This window comes from Archocentrus centrarchus, chromosome 12 (assembly GCF_007364275.1).
Source record: "Archocentrus centrarchus isolate MPI-CPG fArcCen1 chromosome 12, fArcCen1, whole genome shotgun sequence".
Lineage (NCBI taxonomy): Eukaryota > Metazoa > Chordata > Actinopteri > Cichliformes > Cichlidae > Archocentrus > Archocentrus centrarchus.
In genome coordinates, this window is record NC_044357.1 from 1,719,118 (window position 1) to 1,739,601 (window position 20,484).

The 20,484-nt window shown below is 39.5% G+C and overlaps 2 protein-coding genes across 4 annotated transcripts in view; one reads left to right on the top strand and one right to left on the bottom strand.

The window, feature by feature from the left end:
- The first annotated feature begins 94 nt into the window (after positions 1-94).
- bcl7a (BAF chromatin remodeling complex subunit BCL7A) lies at positions 95-10,376 on the top strand. Its single transcript, XM_030743066.1, has 6 exons — positions 95-262; positions 3,428-3,509; positions 3,615-3,711; positions 4,723-4,872; positions 5,890-5,993; positions 7,900-10,376. The coding sequence occupies exons 1-6, from the start codon at positions 171-173 to the stop codon at positions 7,972-7,974; spliced, it is 600 nt and encodes a 199-aa protein (XP_030598926.1). The 5' UTR covers positions 95-170; the 3' UTR covers positions 7,975-10,376.
- A 2,225-nt stretch (positions 10,377-12,601) lies between these two features.
- clip1b (CAP-GLY domain containing linker protein 1b) overlaps positions 12,602-20,484 on the bottom strand; it is a 53,837-nt gene continuing 45,954 nt past the window's right edge. For all 3 annotated transcript variants that reach the window (XM_030742366.1, XM_030742368.1, XM_030742365.1), the window contains 5 exons: positions 19,342-19,447; positions 19,084-19,249; positions 18,949-19,001; positions 18,725-18,837; positions 12,602-17,271 (listed from right to left, as the gene is read on the bottom strand). In XM_030742366.1, coding sequence (XP_030598226.1) covers positions 17,037-17,271; positions 18,725-18,837; positions 18,949-19,001; positions 19,084-19,249; positions 19,342-19,447 — 673 coding nt within the window. In that variant the 3' untranslated portion in view covers positions 12,602-17,036. The remainder of the gene's footprint in view (positions 17,272-18,724; positions 18,838-18,948; positions 19,002-19,083; positions 19,250-19,341; positions 19,448-20,484) is intronic.

Here is a 20,484-nt window from a genome sequence, read left to right on the forward strand (position 1 = left end):
GGCTCAGCAGGGAGACAGCTCTTCTGAGTGCAGCTGCAGCCTTCCGCCCCCCTCCCTCTTCTCGCTGCTCATCAGGCCGCGCAGGCGCGTTTGGCTCCTCTGTGCGCTCTACTGTTTGCATTGTGTCTGAGCTGCCGGCGAGCTTTAAAAATATTATACCCACCGCGGCAATGTCGGGCAGGTCGGTCCGAGCTGAGACCCGGAGCAGGGCGAAAGATGACATCAAGAGGGTTATGGCCGCTATTGAGAAAGTACGAAAATGGTAAGAGGAAAACTAGAAAAAAGCAGGGTTCGTTATCTAACACGAGAAAGGCTTGCTTGTTGGGGGAGGAGAGGGAAGGAGCGAGACGGAGTGAGGGATGAAATTGAAAGAAAAGGACATTTTCTGAACTAGATTTCACGGCAGATGTACTTGCAGCTCAGGTGCACCGGGGCGCACTAGTGCGGCGCACCACGCCATCCATCGTCTGGCTACCACATCAGACAACATGTAGCCGGTGTATTTTTCCACCGATTTTAACGGCAAGGGTTGAACCCAGAAGCCATTTCGATGCAGTCACATGAAGCCATTGCTGCCCGCTGCTGAGCTTGTAGCAGAGGCGGCGGTTTTAGGATCGGAACGTCTAATAACTCCGGACTTGGAAACAATTTGACGACGGCGCTCTTGAGTCGGAGCAGTTTAGTCCGTCTGGAGTTTTAAATTAAGCGCTTTGAGTCGTCCTTTAGGTCTGATAGAGACTAAGGCACGGTGGGGGTTGGGAGAGGGAAGTAGGCTGCTGTAGTGCATGGCTGAACACGTAGTGACTCAGTCTTAACGTTTAACACGGGGAAAAAGCATTTTATACACATTTGTCGGCTCGAATACACGTGTTTATTTTGAGAATATGCTGTGCTTGAATGTAGGAGTGAGACATCACCCAGTGGCGGGATTTATTTATTTATTTTATTGTTTTTTTTTTTTTATCAGGTGGATTAAAACGACGTCCCCAGGTCAATGTAGAGTTTGGTGGTTTAACAAAGTCATTAATGTAACTAATATTTGGGGAGTCAAAATGAAATATGATTGAGGGCCGGGGTGTCAAACTCATTTTAGTCCATACCAAAGGCCAGGAACCTATATATTCATAAACCTATATATTCATAAAGCTATATATTCATGTTAAAACAAAACAAAACCCTCCAAATTGTGTCCCTCTTGTTTGGTAGCACTTCACATCAGCATAATAATTTAGGTATAATTTTACAGCGTTTACCTTTAAACTGATCTGAATTTAGAGTTAATTTTCAGTACTTAAAGCACTTAGCAGTAGGTACAATACAACCAGGGGATACAAATCAGAGGTTTTAAAGGAAATTAGAAACAAATCATAATGTTTTTTTTAAGTAATGTGCATTTTATAAGAGTCAATAAAAACATCTTACTGGCTGGTCTTTTAAAGGAAATGAATAGCCAGTAAGATGTTTCTGACTTTGTAATTACGCAATATTATTAGGGGGGCTGTATTATAGAGTATCCTAACCTCCACTAAGATTGATTGATCATTCAGTGGATCTATAGAAAGTTATTTTACATATATTTTTTTGCTAACTTCTGACTTTGTAGAGATCAAATAATTTAATAAAAATAATTTGGAGACGTATCAGTAATGACAAACTGTAACTGCAATTGCAGTTGAAACTCTTTTGATCATATTTGACCATATTTTTCTCTTAAATTCAGAATTGAATTTAAAATCCTTCTTCTCACATACAAAATCTTGAATAATCAGACCCTGTTATATCTTACAGAGCTCGTAGTAGCATATTATCTTAACAGCACAGCAGTTCACGCTGCAGGCTTACTTGTGCTTCCTAGAGTTTTCAAAAATAGAGTGGGAGGCAGAGCTTTCAGATTTCAGGCCCCTCCACTATGGAACCAGCTCCCAGTTATGATTCGGGAGACAGAGACTCTCTGCTTTTAAGATCAGGCTTAAAATCTTTCTTTTGAATAATGTTCATAGTTAGGGCTGGATCAGGTGACACCCCCCCCCCCCCCCCCCCCCCAGTTACGCTGCAATAGGCTTAGTTTGCTGGGAGGCTTCCCATGAAGCACTGAGTCTTTCTTTTTCACTCATCTCTTTTCACTTCCTCTGTGTTTGTACACCACTACTGTATTTCACAATTAGTAATTATTAAATTCTGGCTCTTTCTCCTGTAGTGTGTCTTTTGTCCTGTCTCCCTCCCCTCACCCCCAACCTGTCGTGGTGGATGACTGCCCCTCCCTGAGCCTGGGTCTGCTGGAGGTTTCTTCCTGTTAAAAGGGAGTTTTTCCTTCTGTGTAATTGTTGGGGTTTCTTTCTAATAGTGTAGGGTCTTTAACTTACAGTATAAAGTGCCTCGAGACACTTTACAATATATGTTGTGAACTGGCGTTTATGAATAAAATTGAATAGAATGGATGTTTTATCTGTTAGTGTCCAATTGAAAGTTTTTTGTCAAAAAAATTTTTGTTAATTTATTAGATCATTTTTCAAGAACATCAATAATTTTGTCAACAGCTTCATAACTGTTATTCATAGTACAATTAATTCCCCCAGCCCTTTTCTGATTACTTACTCTTATTTTTTAAGCGAAATACCCTCCATCATATCCTATGATGGAGTGCTTTTATTTTTTCTTATAACATAGATAATGATAATAATGATAACCATATATTTAGTAGATTAATCAGTAGTTAAGAGTCCCTAAAAGGACTCTATTAAATATACAAAATGTGACACATAAGTGAAAAATGTTCCAGAGCTAACATAAACTAATTACTTGTTTGGTCAAATCAACAATCCCAAATCTCAAGATGTGAAGTATCTTATCTGACAGGCTGAAAGTTACAGTGAGTCATGCAAGCAAATATAAAGCAACAGAAGACAGAAATCACAATTACAGCTTTTTACATTTTAAAGACCAGAGAAACGACTAACTGAGAAAATGTGCAGCGTATGAGTGAATAACCAAACCAATCACGAGCTTTAACTTTTGATTATGTGGTGTTCAAAATGTCATCACAATTCATCAGCATGTTTAAATGTTAGATTTTGTGTTAAGTTGTGAAGCAGCTTCAGGTTACCATCAGAGATTTTTAAGATATTCAGATATTCTTTGGAGGAGGATTTTTACTTGCTTGAAACTGTTGCTGTACTGACAATTTTTCCTCTGATACGGTATAAAGGCTTGGGCAGTTTAGAAATAACAGTGGGAAAATTGTTAATATGACATTGCTAGTTTAACATTAAGAATAACCTTTGGGTATTTTTGTATACTCAGTACTCTGTACTTTCATTTTATTTTGCATTTCTGCAGCATGATTTATGGAGTTGCTACAGTTATATCTTCACTGCTTTGCAGTGTCTCACAGTGTGAAAGTCAGCTTGGTTTTTCTGTGCGTTTACAGGGAGAAAAAATGGGTGACTGTTGGAGACACGTCCCTTCGCATCTACAAGTGGGTGCCAGTGACAGAGCCAAAATCAGATGACGTGAGTTCACTACCATCATCATTAGCTGTAAACATGTTCATCTTTATGCCACTTTACTGCATGTTGGAGCTGCTTTCAAACGCTGTGCGTTTTCTCCTGTTTTAGAAAAACAAGAACAAGAAGAAGGGCAAAGACGAGAAATACGGCTCAGAGGTGACGACTCCAGAGAACAGCTCCTCTCCGGGGATGATGGACATGCATGGTGGGTTTCAAAAACTGTCCCGTACTTTGCATTTTGTTGACATGCTGGCCCATCGCTAGATATCGTTTAATGTTCAGTGAAACACAGAACTATTTGAATTATTATTTGAAATCTTTTTGTACTTGTTTTTTTTTTTTTGTCAGTCCATTATTTCCTAATAATGATATTAATTTTAGTAATAAAATTTAGTCTCAGAACATGCGTAAAGGTCAGTGCAAAGATACAAATTGACTCAAATTCCTGCCTAGCTACCCCAACAAAGGTGAATACGTGTCCACGTGAGGCTGAAGATTTATAGTTTGAAACACTCGAGTAACTGTATTTGAATAACACTAGGCAAAACTTTGTCTCATGTTTTGGTCTGAACACACCGTTAGTTGTTTCAAGACAAAAAAAAAAAAAACAGCTGGGTCCTGTGCTTTTTAATCAAAGCTTCCTAAACTGGAGGATATGGAATATTTGTTAGCGACTACCGTGAGAGGCAGATTAAGCCCATTTTGCGTTGCACTGAGCATTCCTGAGCATTCCCAGCAGCAGGATGGTGTATGTAGGATTGAGTTACAAAAAGCTATCGTGGGTGTTCATGCGAGTGAAGAAACATGTCACCCACTGTGTCCATGTGGCTCATTAATGTGTTTTTAATAGTTGTAGACAGTAGTGAAGCTATGACACAATGATTTACACTTGAATTTTTTAATAGGATTTATTATGAATAAGGAGGATATATTTTAACACACTCAAAACATCTCAAGGCTTGGGGTAATAATATTTCAGCATGTATTGACATAGCAATACATGGTGTTAAATTTGACTGTCTAAACCCTTTAGATAGACTGTTATACTCACATTTGGAGCAATTCGTTTTGGGTCGTTTTGATTGTGCATCATGTATTTTAAGAAAGGGGGGAAAATGTCACACTAATTCTAATGATGGAACACTGAACTGCAAAAATAAAATGCATTTTGCTTCTAAAACAACTGTGTCACACTCTCAATCTGTGTCTTTGCTAGATGACAACAGCAACCAGAGCTCCATCGCTGACTCGTCCCCAGTGAAACAGGAAAACAGTTGTAGCACCAGCCCTGCCCCAGAGCCCACCTCCGCATCACACCGTGACAATGGCGAGGCCAAGACTGACCAGAGCCCAGACAGCAAGAGGGGTCAGACACTACACACGCACGCACGCACGCACACACACACACACTCTCTGACACCAGCAGGCTTTTAAATGACCTTCTCATCCAAAGCATCTCCTCTAGCAGGTGGTGGAGTTGCATTATCAGAGGGATGATGAGCCCCTTCCTGTTTTTGTTTTTACCCTCAGAGGAAACAGCATCACACTGTGAGAAGATTAAAATGATGCTTCCACGTAGTTAAACACTCATAAGGGGACCGCAGACCCAGTGCAGCTGTGGTCCTGCTGTTCCCCTCGGGACTTCAACCGTCAACCATCATTTAGGTTTTTCTCTCTCCCCCCTCACTCTCAACATCTTGATCCCCAAACCCCCTTTCAGACACGTGCATTCTTACTTAAATCTGATATATTCTTGCATGTCTGAATGTGCTCTCCACAGCAGCAGTGGGGGGGGGGGACGCAGAAATATTGCACTACAACTTTGAATTGAATAAGCAAAGATTAAGCATTTTACACTATTCTTTAAAAAGAAGTATAATACATTTCTCATGCAGTTATCATTGCTTATGCACCAGAGAAATTAAAAAAAAAAAAAAAATACCCTCCTACAACGTTAACAATAATCATACCAGTTTCCAAATGTAGTAAAAATGCCAAATGTGCAAGGCTTTGCTGCTTTTTGTTGTCCTTTATGTTGGTTATTCAGATATTTTAATTTTGGAATGGTATTTAAACAAGTTAAATGCATAACATACTAAGACATCTGGGAAAGAGGGACGGACACTTTTTGCTGGGGGTTTCCAATCCAGTTATTGTTAGGCTTTATTATGACTGCTGATAAAATATGCTTGTGGAGTTCAGTGAGAAAGTATAAGTCAGTATTCAGGATGCTAAATAGTGATCTACTTTAAAAATCAGTCAGTAATACTGAACGAATCTGTGCTTTTACTTTATGGACACCAGTGTCCCGAAAAAAGCGCCATCACTTTAACATTAAGAAAGTATGGATGTACTGATCTGTCACTGTGTTACTAATCTTCAGGTAAGACCATCTCTTCATCAGAGACCTCAGAGAGAGCACAAAGTGCCAAGAGAGACAGCCTGTCCTCAGGGGAGAAGGACTCTTCAGACAGCAAAGCCACTCAGGTACGACCACGCCTACACGTCTGTCTGCAAAACTCTGATCAGTCTAGTATTACATGTAGCAGCTGCTCTAAAGTGAAGTTTACCTACAATTTAAAAAAAACAAACTTGTGTATGTATGGTTTTATGTGTTCAGATGTTGAAATGTCAGTATGAGCCTTCTATTAAACAAAAGTGGCTTTATTTAGGGGCCACTCTGAAATATCAACATAACATAAAAATTGAAGTATTAACAGATTTACTTCTGCTGTTCTTGGTTAAAGGCAAAATCTCAAATATTAAGTGAAAACTGGACCAGTTGGGGATAATTTAAAAAAAAGGACCAACTGCAGTTTTTTTTTATTCTCATGTAAAGCTTTCTGTTTCAAATTGGAAATAGAAATCAGAATTCTCTTGCTGCTAGCATTCCCGAGCTCCATGTACACCGAAATTTAAAATCGGCCTCAGCAAAGCAAACAGAAACATCAGAAAAGATGTGAATTGCTTTTGAAAAGTGAAAAACTGCATATAAATATAAACTGTAATTAAAAAAGGGACCTTGTCAAATAAATAAAAAGGAATATAACTTTTAAAAGTCGTAAATAATCACTGAAACAGATATGTGTTTCAGTCACCTGCGTGGATATTTATTTCCCTATGGAAGATGGTCAGTATCGTATATCTTCATTTCCTGAATTCGGTCTCTGACTCCTCCTTCCTCATGACATCACATGGGTTGCACTACTAGCTAGCTAGAGAGCTATGATTGGTCAGTGATTAACAGTGATTTTGTCATGTTGCTCAGCGAATCTGTCCCTGTCGACAGGTTTCTGTTTGCTCCATGTCCTTCACATGTAGATCTATAAATTAAAATATAAATTCTGTGGCATGACAAATTACATAATTAATGTATAATTACCTAATCATAGACTGTATACAAAAGATGGCCACTGTGACAGTACCCATTTGATTGCAAAGCTCTATTATGAAGTTTAGAGATGAGCGTTTTTGCCTTGATCGTCTTGGTGTTGAAACCAGACGTGACAAGTGAGAGGTGGGTCTGACTGAGAAACTGAGGGACACTTCACACTCGTATGGGAGCGACTTGTAAAGCATCAGTCTCCTTTTAGGCTCTCGTAGGGGTCATCATTTACAAAATGAAGTTCATGTTGTCTTCAGTAAGACTTGTAACTAGGAAAGTGTTTACTCTGGTCACAGACTAAGGGAGCAGAAGCAAGTTGTCGGCTAGACTTCTGTACAAGATTTAGTTTTGTAACCAAAGGGGCTGCCCCTTGTTGGTCATTAAAAAGAATGCAGGTGGAGAAGAGAGCACAGGCAGGGTGGAGTGGGTGGAGATGAGAATCATGGGTGGTTTGTGACAGAAGGATAGCAGCAAGAGTGAAAGGGGAGATTTATAAGATGGTAGTGATACCTGCTATTATGTGTGATTTGGAGACTTACAAAAAGACTGGAGGGAGAGCTGAAGATGTTAAGATTTTCATTGGGAGTGATCAGAATGGATACGATTAGAAATGAGTACATCAGAGGGACAGCTCAGGTTCAGGAATTTGGAGACAAAGGTAGAGAGGCAAGGCTGAGATGATTTGAACACATGCAGAGGAGGGATAGTGGATATAATGGACAAAGGATGTTGCCAGGCAGGAGGAAAAGAGGAAGACCACAAAAGAGATTCATGAGTGAAGGAGGCTATGCGGGGGGCTGGTGTGACAGAGAAGGGATGCTGGGACAGGGTGAAATGGATGCAGATGATCCACTGTGACAACCCCTAATGGGAGCAGCCAAAAGAAGAAAGTACATTAGCTTCACGTCTCAGACCCAGAAGCTATTCTTTATATACAGTCTATCATATTACTCTTTATTAGTTCACCCAAATCTCCAATCTTTCTTTTTCTTTCCTTCTTGCCTGTAGGACCTAGAGGATGAAGCCCCGCCCAGCAAGAAAAGCAAACTGGAGTCCTCGTCTCAGGACTTTGAGGAGAGTTAAATGTTTGGGGGCTGAGTCATTACTCTTCTTCAGCCTCCTGTCTCTTTCCCTTTGTACCTTCCTCCATTAACTCTAGGTAATTTAGGGCTAATGGATGTACTGGCTCTCCTCTCACTCCTGTTTCTCTTCCCTCACCTTCCCTTCTCTACCCAAACTAAAAGGGATAATGGACGTCTCCCACCCTTCCTCTCTCACTCTCACCCTAATGGCTGCTTCCCCTCCAGTTTGCCACCTTTGCCCCTGACACTCCCTTGTCACAGAGGGAGAATGGATATTACCTCTGTTCACTGGTCCCCTCCGTGCTTCCTTCCAGTCCTCCACACTTCTCACTAATGCCAAGAGACACGCCGAACCCAGGCTGCAACCCCCTCTGTGAACAGGGGCAGCGCTGTCAGCCCAGCCACCGCCAGGCCAGACGACAAACCCTGACCTGCTTCTGTGACTAAAAGAGTTAACACTGGGATTAGGATGAGGTCAGTCGCAGACACTGCTCTGAGACCGTTTTTTTTTTTTTTTTTTTTTTTTTAAACGTTTCACTGCTAAGGGTTTAGCTCAGGACAACTGAAGAGGCTAGCCTGGTCTCAGATCAGCGGCTGCAGAGGGAACCTCCACCCTAGGACCACGTCACTTCAATCCTCCCGATGCGCCTCCTGTTAGACTAATGTTCTATATTTGTTTAGGAAGTGTTTAGGGTTTTTTTCTCAGGAGGGTCAATGCACTGTTATGGTATGTCACAATCGATCACAGATAGATTTGCTGCTGTAGTGGATGTCTTTTTTCTCTATCCATGAAAAGTTAACCATTGACTTTTTTTTTTTTAAGTGATATCATTTATGGTTCGTAGAGGAAGAATACGACAATGGTACTGGTCAAGATAAACTCTTGGATAAGTAGTGAAGACGGGCATAGCTAGCGTAGGTCCTGGAGGTGTGCCTTGAGTTGCTACGATTAAATACACGTTTTTAGGTCAAACAAGTTTTGAATTACAATTTTGGTGCCATGTTTTGTTTTGTTTTTGCCTTATAATTATCACTAATTAGTTTTCTCTGATATTTATTTTCAACTGCAACTGTTTGGTTTCATTTAAAGGAATAGCTGAAAATTTTGGGAAATATTTGCTTTCTTGCGGAGAGTCAAAGCAGAAGCCTGATAGCACCGTCACACCTGTACGTTAAATATGAAGCATTAGCCAGGAGTTGGTTAGCTTAGCTTAAAAGCTGGAAAGAAAAAAGGGAAATGGCTAGGCTAGGTTTGTCTAAAATCAATAAAAATGTAACTAGGAACACCTGTAATGTTGCAGCATCGCCAAAATCCACCGGAATAAGTTTCCTCAGTGGGTGTGGCCCACAGCAGGAGGGGGCAGGAAACAGCGTTGGCGGAAGCTAGCCTAGCACGACATACATAACATACCATTTCATTTTGGTCATTTTACTGTTGTGAATTTGCCTCCAGGAAATCACAGCTTCTGTTCAAAACAGGCTGTCCCATGCGTTGCTGTGAAAATGCCACTTTTGATTTTTACACTTTGGTTTTTTCTATCAGAGAACTTTGGAGATAGCAGTAGGTGAAAGTAACTTAATTATTAACATGCTATTTATTATTTATTTAAAACTCTTATTTTAAAATTTATACGAGAATGACAAAAGGCCGTGTGGCTCATTACTTCTTGGCACATAACACGAGTTTTGGAGGTGCTGTTAGGTGGATCCTGTGCTCACGCCAGGCTAACTGTCTCCTGCCACTGTATTAGCTTCATATTGCATTAGCGCACAGCTCTCGGCAAGGAAGCAAATTAGCGTGTTATTCCTTTAAAACAGTTGGAGACTGGAATTTGAACACTACCCAGAAGTTAATTTAGTTTTGTCTTGTGGAAATGTTACCATCTGTAAACCTCAGTGAGTCAGATCACCAGTTGTCGGTCTTTGTCTGCTTTAAGTGTTGTTTTTCTTTTGTTTTTTTGAGCACCTTAAGTAGAAATGGACCGATTTCTGTGACTGGTTTTCCCACCTGCTCTACCATTTAATCACTTTTCTCTGTAAGTCTTCTGTGTGTCACTACTTCTCTATGACCTGCTAAAGTCTTTTATCTCAAACATTGGTTCTAATCCTCCTTCAAGGTGCTGTCTGTTGGCTGAATCCATACACACGTGGCATCAAGCTCTTGGTTTTGTGCAGATTTGTGCAATTTACTTGAACTCTGTGCGGATTCAGGCCTGTGACCTCTAATGTACAACCTCACCCATCTAAGATTTACTTTCATTAATTGAGATTTACTCGTCAACAAGGATTGAAATGAATTGAATCACAACAAACCAATGACTTCATAACATAACAGGGGCTTTATGATGCAGAATTACTTGATCAGATTTCAGCAAATCAGCATTCACATGGATGGAGAGAAAAGAAATAAAAAATAATTGTCTTGGTTTAGAGGATGGATTAGCATATACCTCATTCCCAGTCCAGCAGCGCTGGAACTTAAAATGCTATTGTATTGACATTAACAGTTATAAACAGCATTATGTACACTCAGTTTAAGAAAAAAAATCTCACTTATGTTGTAGCTTTCACCTGATCGAGCCAATTGCTTATAGTTTGCTCATAACTGTTAAAAAAAAAGAAAAAAGAAAAAAAGTTGTGAGATGTAAGATCTTGTATGTTTTTTTTTGTTGTTGTTGTTGTTTGTTTTCTTTTCTTTTCTTGGGACCATATTGTTTTTCTTTAGATCTTGTACAGATTTATGGTTTGGTTTGACTTATTTATTCCATCAGTAGTGCTTGGTTTTTATTATGTCCAATGGTTTTGTTTTCTTAATAAAAGTCACAAAATTTTTTGTGTTCATGTTCTGTGATTATTGCAAAGAAACCATTTTTGGCCACAAACATTAGAGGATATCTTAAAGAGCAGCCTTATCAAAGTGTGCTTTTTGCTTTTGAGTGGCTTGTTTGAGCTTGTGTTCTAGGTGATTTTTGCCAGTGTGCGCTACACATTCACACACACTTTTATCTTAACTTTTGTTGCACTGCAACAGAGGTGTGAAAAATGTTAATACAGTGATGTGGTAAAATAAAGGATATTGCAACTTTTACATTTTTAATAGAACCACAACACAATTAGTACAAAAACTAAATGTCTAAAACTCATCAAATGTATACATATCAATTATAACATTATGACCACCTCCCTAATATTGTGTTGGTTCCCCATTTGCTGCTATAACAGCCCTGACCCATTGAATCATGGACTCCACTAGACTTCTAAAGGTGTGTTGTGGTATCTGGCATTAAGACGTCAGCAACAGATCTTTCAAGTCGTGTAAGTTGCGACTGTGTGGACTTGTTTGTCCAGCACATCCCACAGATGCACGATTGAGATCTGGGGAATTTAGGAGCCAAGTCATCACCTCAAACTCGTGCTCCTTAAACCATTCCTGAACTATTTTTGCTTTGTGGCAGGGTGCCTTATCCTGCAGAAAGAGGCCACAGCAATCAGGGAATACTGTTTCCATAAAAGGGTGTACATGGTCTGCAACAATGCTTAGGTAGCTGGTACGTGTCAAGGTAACATCCACATGGATGGCAGGGCCCAAAGTTTCCCAGCAGAACATTGCCCAAAGCATCACACTGCATCCACCAGTTTGCCTTCTTCTCCTAGTGCATCCTGGTGCCAGGTGTCCCCTAGGTAAGCAACGCACATGCACCCGGCCATCCGCGTGATGTAGAAGAAAATGTGATTCATCAGACCAGGCCACCTTCTTCCTATGCCCCATTCCACTTGTGATGCACCCATTGTTAGCGCTGCAGCTATGCAGCCCCATACACAACAAACTCTGCACTGTGTATTCTGGCACCTTTCTATCAGAACAAGCATGAACCTTTTCGGCAATTTGCGCAACAGTAGCTCGTCTGCTGGATTGGACCACACAGGCCAGCCTTTGATCCCCACGTACATCAATGAGCCTTGGCCGGTCATGACCCTGTCGCTGGTTCACCACCGTTCCTTCCTTGGACCAGTTTTGATTAATACTGACCACTGCAGACCGAGAACACCCCACAAGAGCTGCAGTTTCGGAGATGGTCTGACCCAATTTGGCCCTTGTCAAACTCACTCATATCCTTACACTTGCCCATTTTTCCTGCTTCTAATACATCAACTTTGAGGACAAAATGTTCATTTGCTCTCTAACATATCCCACCCACTAACAGGAAGACTGAAGATCTAGTGGATTCACTTTTTTTTTTCCTAATAATGTCCCCACAACAGGAAAATGAGTATGTATTTAGCATAAGCAGCTAATGTGACATCAATTTGCCACTCTCCTGCTCTCTGTACTCACACCAACTACATTTTAATACAATCAAATTCAAAAGAAAGATGTTCTTATGTACATAATTTCCTGGTTTTCTTGTCAGACAATTGTAATCTCACTCATGAAAACTGAAGAAATGAAGAAAAAGCATCTGCGAAAGAAACGAGCAGGGCAGCAGCTGTTCTCTACTGTTGTGATGTCTTTAAATCAGCTTTAATGCAGGTTGAGAGGTGGTTTGGAGAAAGGCAGAAGTGATTATGTGCTGAGGCGAAAAAAGGACAACAGAGCAGCTTTTCTTTTCTTAGATTTCTATTGGACTGTTCAGGAGTATACAGCACATAGAAAACAGTGACATTGTCCACCACATCTACATCTGTAAAACGGTTTGAAACCATTTAGAGATGGTGCCTGAAATTGTTACATATAAAACATTACACTAATAATTAGACTCATCACTTATAACAACGTTTTAAAGTCTATACAAATATTGTTTCCCCTTGAGTGAAAACCTCCTTATACAATGTCAGCCTTATCAATAGGACAAAAAAATAAGATGTACACATAAAAGCTATGTTTTCTTCCATGGCACTGTGTACACATTTAGCAGAAGGAAACTTCTGATTAGTATTTACAAAGACTAGGGTCAGTGGTTAGTCACTTCATGTATTATTATACATTGTTACACTGGAAGATTCAATATGATCCAAAATTGTGCTTTAGTACAAGAGAAGTCAAATACAAGTTGCTACACAGGGATAATTTAAAGAAATGGTTTGGCAATTCAGGTAATTCACTCAGTCGCTTTCTGACCTACAGGATAAAGCCGGCAGCTGGTTAGCTTAGCAAGGACTTCAAACAGAAAGGTAACGACTAACATTCTTATAGTAGCACCTCTAAAGTTCCCAAACAGTCACTTATATTATCATGTTTCTTTAAATAGTACAAAAAATGTTTGAAAAAGAAAAAAAAAAAGAGGCAATTTGTTTCTTTATGAAGGATTGTTTATAATGACACTAGTGTTTCTCGAATATGTGCTAAGCTAACCTGATGTAGCTTTAAGCTGAGCACACAGTAAGCTGTACATTAGAAATGCACAGAAATCCACCTCACTGTGACCCTGTCACTGCTGTTCCTTGGTTTATTGTGCTTAGAGTCACAATATTCACTATATGACAGGATTACTTCAATGTCCATATGTGTCAACATGTGCTTTTATGATGTATTTTGAGGCTGTGGATTACAGAATGACTGGACCATTTTTTTTAAACTTGCCACTTCCTTTTTTACTCTTCAGTGCATTCTAAACAAATAACTCCAGTTGTTGTTACTTCTGGCATAGTGTTTTTAACAAAAATCATTTTTTTTAATTCGGAAAAAGAGTTCTAAAAAAACAGGTTATACAGGAGTTACACATGCCCTCTGGTAAACATGCTCACAGTGAATGTTTTTTATTCATGTGCCAAATCTCTAGATGCAAGCGTGTTGGAAGTTTACTTTCGTAAAGTGACTTTAAAAAAAATGGTGTATTTTCATTTGTTTATTCTCAGTTGACAAAGTACAGTTGACTTGATGAATGCTTCTACTTGTGATTGAGTTGAGTAGACTTCAGCAGACAGTGCCATCCAACTTTCAAAGCAAAAAAGCGCAATTACTAAAATGTCAAACTGTAGTTTTAAAGGTACTTGTTGTAAATTCCTTTTCAAAATCGTTCTTCACAAAAGAAAATGCAAAGAAACGATTGTTGTGACTTTATTTCTAAAACATCTGTGCATTCTGTTGAAGAGAAAACTAAAGTTGAACTAGGGCTGGGCTATACTTTGTGTACTACCAATTTGTACAACAAGATGGTGCAGTGAGTCAGTGTAACCTACAGATATGTATATTTGTTTAAGATATATTTTTGGCATTTGTCATCGGCCTTTATTAGATAGTACAGTACAGAGAGTAGACAGGAAAGCAGGGAGAGAGTGAGGGGAATGACACGCAGAAAACAGTCTGGGGCAGACTCGAACCCAGGCCTCTGCAAATGGTCGCCTGCTCAACTACACAAGCAGCCAGTGTAACCTATACTTAACCAAGCAAGTAATTAAGAGCACATTCTCATTTTCAGCACACCTACTGATCAAACGTTGGACCTTGGTGCTGTAAGTTTTTGTTAAATACTGCAGAGGGTAATTACAAAAAGTACCTTTAAAGAGGGCTGTATGAAAGAGTGCTCATTAATCGGCACCGTCCTCCTCGATTAAATAACTTTTAAATACCTTGAGAATCGTAAAGAAAACATACATTTGCTGAAACTTTAAAGTGGACAGTGCAAAGCTAAGTAATTAGAGGCTTCTGGAGCTTCATCCGGGCAGGTTCCTGTAAAAGGAGGCAGATGCATTTCAAAAGCCCACCCATACTACAGTAGTCCTTGTACAGACTATACACCTTCAATCAGTGCTAGCTTATTTCCCTGTACAGATGTCACTGGCTAGTAAAAGACCAGACAATAAATAACAGAAAACAACTTCATAATTAACTGCGACAAATCCTCAGTAACCTCCACTGCATCATTCAAAGACATCAACCTGTGGGAAGTTAAATAGACAAAATGTATTTGTTTGTGATCTTGGAAAAAAAGCTGCTGGCAAAAGAAATCGAACCACGAGGTCTATTTAGTAGGTGTTCTGTAGCTTTTGAAGTTGTAGGCAAACATTAATTCGTAACCTTTTTAAACCAACTCGGGAAGGGGGGGGTCCTTAAGAGGTTCATAGAAATAAGAACATTATAATGAAAAGCTCCAGAGCAGTTAATAAACAGACCTTGTTATGGTGTTTGGTTAAGCACAGAAACTTCATTCTAAAAAAAAAAGGATGTGCGCAAATAAACACATGAGATGGGAGTTAAAAGCTTTGAAAGAAGGACCTGGAATCATTATTATTGTTATTATTATTATTATTTTGGGGGGAAACTACAATTTCCAAAGTCAAGAATGAACCATATCCATGTGAGAAAATATTTACATTTTAAGTATTTAGGTTATTACTACAACTAGGGTCCTGAAAAATATTTAAAACACTAAGTCAAAAATATATTGAATATTAAACTGAAATAATTCAATAAGAAATCTGTGATAAATTTAGGAAAAAATCTTATTAAATATTATGAGAAATGAGTCATAACACCTAAAGATAAAAGTGGTCATGTTTTTAGAACAGGGGTCATAACATGAGAATAAAGTTAAGAAAAAATGTTAATATTTTAATATAATTGCAATAGTCTGAGGAAAAATGTGCCTTAAAATATGTGATATTATGAAAGTAAATTATTTAAGAAATGCTTTAATGAAAGGTGTTTGTAGAAGATTTGAAATACAGCCAAATTATTTCTTGAAAAAGTTGTAATATTTTGAGAATATAAAATGTAAACATTTTTACAATGATGCAGTATTTCAAGAATCATACCAAGGATGATAGTTAAAAGTATAAGAACTTAGTAATAATATTCCATGGTTCCTGCACCTTATTCTGTGGGTCATTTAATATTCATCACATTTACTGCATCTAATAATGCAGGTGCCTCCTTAAAGGTTTTCTTATACTTGATGATGGTGGAGCAACCCGATGGCAGAGTAAGACCTTTTATTGAGGGGTTCTCTTGATATTGTATATGGTGCATCATAGATGAATAACTTTTTTTATAGTAGATATCATATGTGACACATTGTGGTTTATTAGGTAAGTAAGTTTGATATCTGCCTAACTAACTGCATTAAGATTTTTATTGTTAGATATTGCCTGAGACATCATGAATATCTTCCTTTCTATTTGTTATTTGGCATTTAGATTTGTCATTCTTTCTTTTTTTCCCTTGTTTTTAATCATCAGTTTCCATTTTTGTCTTTCGAAGCACCAACCTTTCAGACTTATTCCAGGGCAAAATGTATGACTTTATTTATTAATCAACTGTTTGACTTAAGACGTGGTTCTGATTGGATATTATTCTTATGGGTTTGGTCATGTGATCAATAACAGGTGATTTAAAAATGGCGCTGTACCTCCGCCACATATTGATGAAGATGTACATGGATTTTTTTTTCTGTTATTTTCACTGCCTTTTCCCCCAAAATATTATGACTTTATTTTTATTTTATTTTTTTTGCTAAAAATGCGAATTTTTTTCCCCCAAAATATTACCTTTCCTTGTAAAATTGTGCCTTAATCCCCTTTGTAAGTTGATATACTAAAAATGGACTTTATAAAATACAATATTAAAACATAAAAAAAACAAAACAGAAATGGCAGTATCACTCACACACTGAGCTCTGTGATGTGGAGCGGTGCTTTATCTTCCCTTCATTAAAAACTGTGCTTCCCTTTGTTGACAATCAACAAATACAGCCTAAGATATTTAGAAAAACTTAAATGCAAAACAACACGTTAAAAACGACAAGTGCAGAGGACGGATTCCTTTCGTTATAAACATCAATATTGCACCAAAGCAGCATATTTGGACGAGCATTCTGCATGACAGAAGTCAGAAAAGTTTATGTTCACAGGATGGAGCTGCAGGGTAAAGGATTTAAATCAGGACAGTGGCTGCTAGTGATATGCATAAATACAGTATAAAAATACATTATGGAAAAATTTGCAGTGGCTATATTCAGGCATGTTGGGTCGGACTGTGGGAATTGAAGCAGGAGAGGAAAAGGATGAAATATGTTTATAGAGGAAGCAAGATGAAGGGGAAGGAGAATCAAACACCTGGAGCCTCTAGAAGGTCTGATCATCATTGCAGGACTCCGTGGCGTGTCCGAAGGCCTCGCAGATATCACAGTAGGGCCTTTCGACGGCTGGGTTGCCGTGGTAGGTGGTGTGAGGTACAGAGTCTGGGCTCTGGGCCTGAGTGGGGCAGTCCTCTGTGTCGTGGAGGTCAAAGCAGTCGCAGATATCGCAGAAGAGACGCGGGGTCGCCTTCTTTTCTCGCTTTGATATGCCTTCATCAAACCTATGTAACGGAGAAAAGAGAAAACACATCAGCTGTGGCCGTGGGTTTTTATTTAAAGGTTAAAACTGGTGCATATTCCTCAATTTACTGTCAATAAATCAGCCACCAGAGTCACTTTTTACATACTTTTTAAACAGTCACGCAAATTAAGAAAATGCTATTCTCATTCAACTTTCATGCCAGATTGAGCAAATATGGCAGGTCACAAGCCTTTTGAGGCTTTATTTGATAGTGTTTTGCAGTGGAGAGAGACCGGAAAGCAGGAAGAGAGACGGGGGAAGACACGCAGCAAATGGCGACTAGGTCAGGACTCGAACCTGCGTCGTCTCCACCACCACGCGGCATATGTGGTCACCTGCTCAACCGCTGAGCCAACTATTATTTTATGAAATACGCAGCTCAAAAAAACCTAAAGGAACACTTTTTAATCAGCGTTTAGCATCAAGTCAAATAAACTTCTGGAATATTGAGCTGGTCAGTTAAGGAGCAGAAGGGGGTCATGAATCAGTTTCAGCTGCTTTGGTGTTAATGAAATTAACTACACTAGAGGGGTTTTACAGGTGGAGGCCACAGGTGGAGCGCAAACAACCTGAGAGAAAAGTCATATGGAGCAAATGTTTAACATGGCAATAATTTTCATGGCGGAACAAAGAATTCACAGCAGTGACGTTAGTAAAGCGATATCCTCGACCATCACAGTCTCAAGAGCATGGAGGAGATTCCAGGAGACAAGCAGTTACTCCAGGAGAAATGGAGAGGGTTGAAGAAGGTCCTTAACCCATCAGTAGGACTGATATCTGCTCCTTTGTGCAAGGATGAGTACTGCTAGAGCCCTACAAAATGACCTCCAGCAAACCCTGGGCTCATTGTCCAGCACTGTGTAGCATACCAGAATTGGCAGGTCCACCACTGGCTCCATGTGCTTTTCACAGATGAGAGCAGGTTCACCAAGTGTGAGACATGAAAGGGTCCGGAGAAGCCGTGGAGAACGTTGTGCTGCCTGAAACATCATTCAGCACGACCAGTTTGGTGGTGGGTCAGTGATGGTCTCAGCAGGCACATCGATGGAGGGATGCACAGACCTCTATGGGCCAGACAACAGCACCTACACTGCTATTAGGAATTGGGATAAAATCCTTGGACCTACTGCTGCAAGGGGAATTTTACTAATCGCTCCAGTTTTCATGCGTAGAATATTTGCAAGGCATTATGAGCTTAGACGCCTGAATTCTAACTGCATTATCCTACTGTGATAATAATTTGAATGCAAGTTGTCTGACCGAACAAAAAGCTTTATAATAAGAGAGAAGCAGAAAACTGACTCCACAACTAGAAACACTGTTTGGCCCTTTTGCTTTAAATACTAATTAGACAGTCAATTCCTTATCATCAATAGCTGATGATTAACCTGTGAAGATGACTTTTGTTACATTTTTTATAGTGTATTTCTTACCCATCAGTCCCATCGTTACCATTGAACTCAGACAAAGCGAGCTTCTTCAATTTGATCTTCAGCTCCTCGTTCTTCCTCTGCAGGTCCACAATCACACTGTTCAGGAAGTTGATCTGATGGAGACAATCAGACGCATCACCTCTTAAACGATGCTGGGGTCGTGTGCGTAAATAAGAGCTGAAAATGCAGAATGAGCTCAGTTCTGATAGCAGCACAAGCCTTACCTGTCCCTCTGCAAACTCCTTCTCTTCCCTTAACTGGTCCAGAACTGCATCACCTGCACAAACACGCCACAAACAAGAAAACAAGTCAACAAATTATTATCTACTGTCAGATACAAGACTGAGGTATTTCCTCACCAGAGGGTGGAAGTTCCTTGTCTCCTCCCTCTGATGCTTGTGCTCCTACAAGCCTTTGCTCTAGACTGTGAACACGACTTTGCAGCTGAGCTTTGTCTCTCTCTAGTGTCTCCACAGCTGACTGCAGGGTCTTGGCCATCGCGTTTTCTCCTCGCAGCACCGCGATCTGCAGATAGATCCACACAAATACCTTACATACTTGACATTACACAGGATTAATGTAGAGAGTCCAAGATACTGTAAGTTGTGTGTGAGCACCTCATTCCTCAGTGTTTCCAATTCCCGGTCCTTCTCTGAGATTAAGGCTCCAGTGGATTTCTGGAAGTTTGTATCCCCCTCTGTTTCCTGATTAGAGATAGTTTCTCTGCAGAAAAATGGGTACAAGGAGTGAATTTGTGGACAGAGAGGACTTTTTAGTTCTGCTTTCTAAAGTGTTGCTTTCTGTAATTTTTGACCAAGATTTCACCCATGATATAATCCTACTGTACCACTTATTATTCTGATGAAATGTTGAACAACAGTGTGTTCACTTTAGAAGAGTGACAAAACAAATAAACTTCAGAGGGGACCTAGTCTGTTAATTTCCAGCTCCATATTTATTTCTATTCTTGAACTCTACTAGTGTAGCATTGCAGGACTCACAGTTCAAAATCTTTATCCTAAACTGGAACTTTGTGCTCCCACTCAGTTTATCGTCTATCTGAGACATGACACTAAAAGAATCCTGAATAGATCTATGGGACAATTCTGACAATGGTCTGAGAGCAGAGTGCTCTATTGGGGTGATATGGGACTATAAGGTCTTTGAGATAAGATGGGGCCTGATTATTCAAGAAGGATTTTAAATTCTATTCTGTATTTAACAGGGAGCCAATGAAGAGAAGCCAATATGAGAGAAATCTGCTCTCTCTTTCTAGTCCCTGTCAGTACTCTAGCTGCAGCATTTTGGATCAGCTGAAGACTTTTCAGGGAGTTTTTAGGACAGCCTGATAATAATGAATTACAATAGTCCAACCTAGAAGTAATAAATGCATGAATTGGATTTTCAGCATCAGTCTGAGACAGGATGTTTCTAATTTTAGAAACAACTACAAAAAAGTGGTCTACATATTTAATATGTGCATTGAAGGACATATCCTGGTCAAAAATGACTTCAAGATTTCTCACAGTGTTACTGGAGACCAAGGTAATGCCATCCAGAGGAAGTATCTGGTTAGACACCCTGTTTCTAAGATTTGTGGGGCCGAGTACACTAGCTTCAGTTTTATCTGAATTTAGAAGCAATGAGACCATGCATTACAGATCTGTTAACTTCCTGTTTTGCCTCCAGGTTACTGTGGTCATCATCTGGTATTGCTCCAGAGTCTGGAATAGTCTGCCTTTTCACATAAGAACCTGTCC

Bases quoted from the DNA above. Each gene is read 5' to 3' on its own strand.
- bcl7a (XM_030743066.1), top strand. From the start codon at position 171: ATGTCGGGCAGGTCGGTCCGAGCTGAGACCCGGAGCAGGGCGAAAGAT. The intron at 263-3,427 runs GTAAGAGGAAAA...GTGCGTTTACAG, and splicing joins ATTGAGAAAGTACGAAAATG to GGAGAAAAAATGGGTGACTG. The intron at 3,712-4,722 runs GTGGGTTTCAAA...TGTCTTTGCTAG, and splicing joins GGGGATGATGGACATGCATG to ATGACAACAGCAACCAGAGC.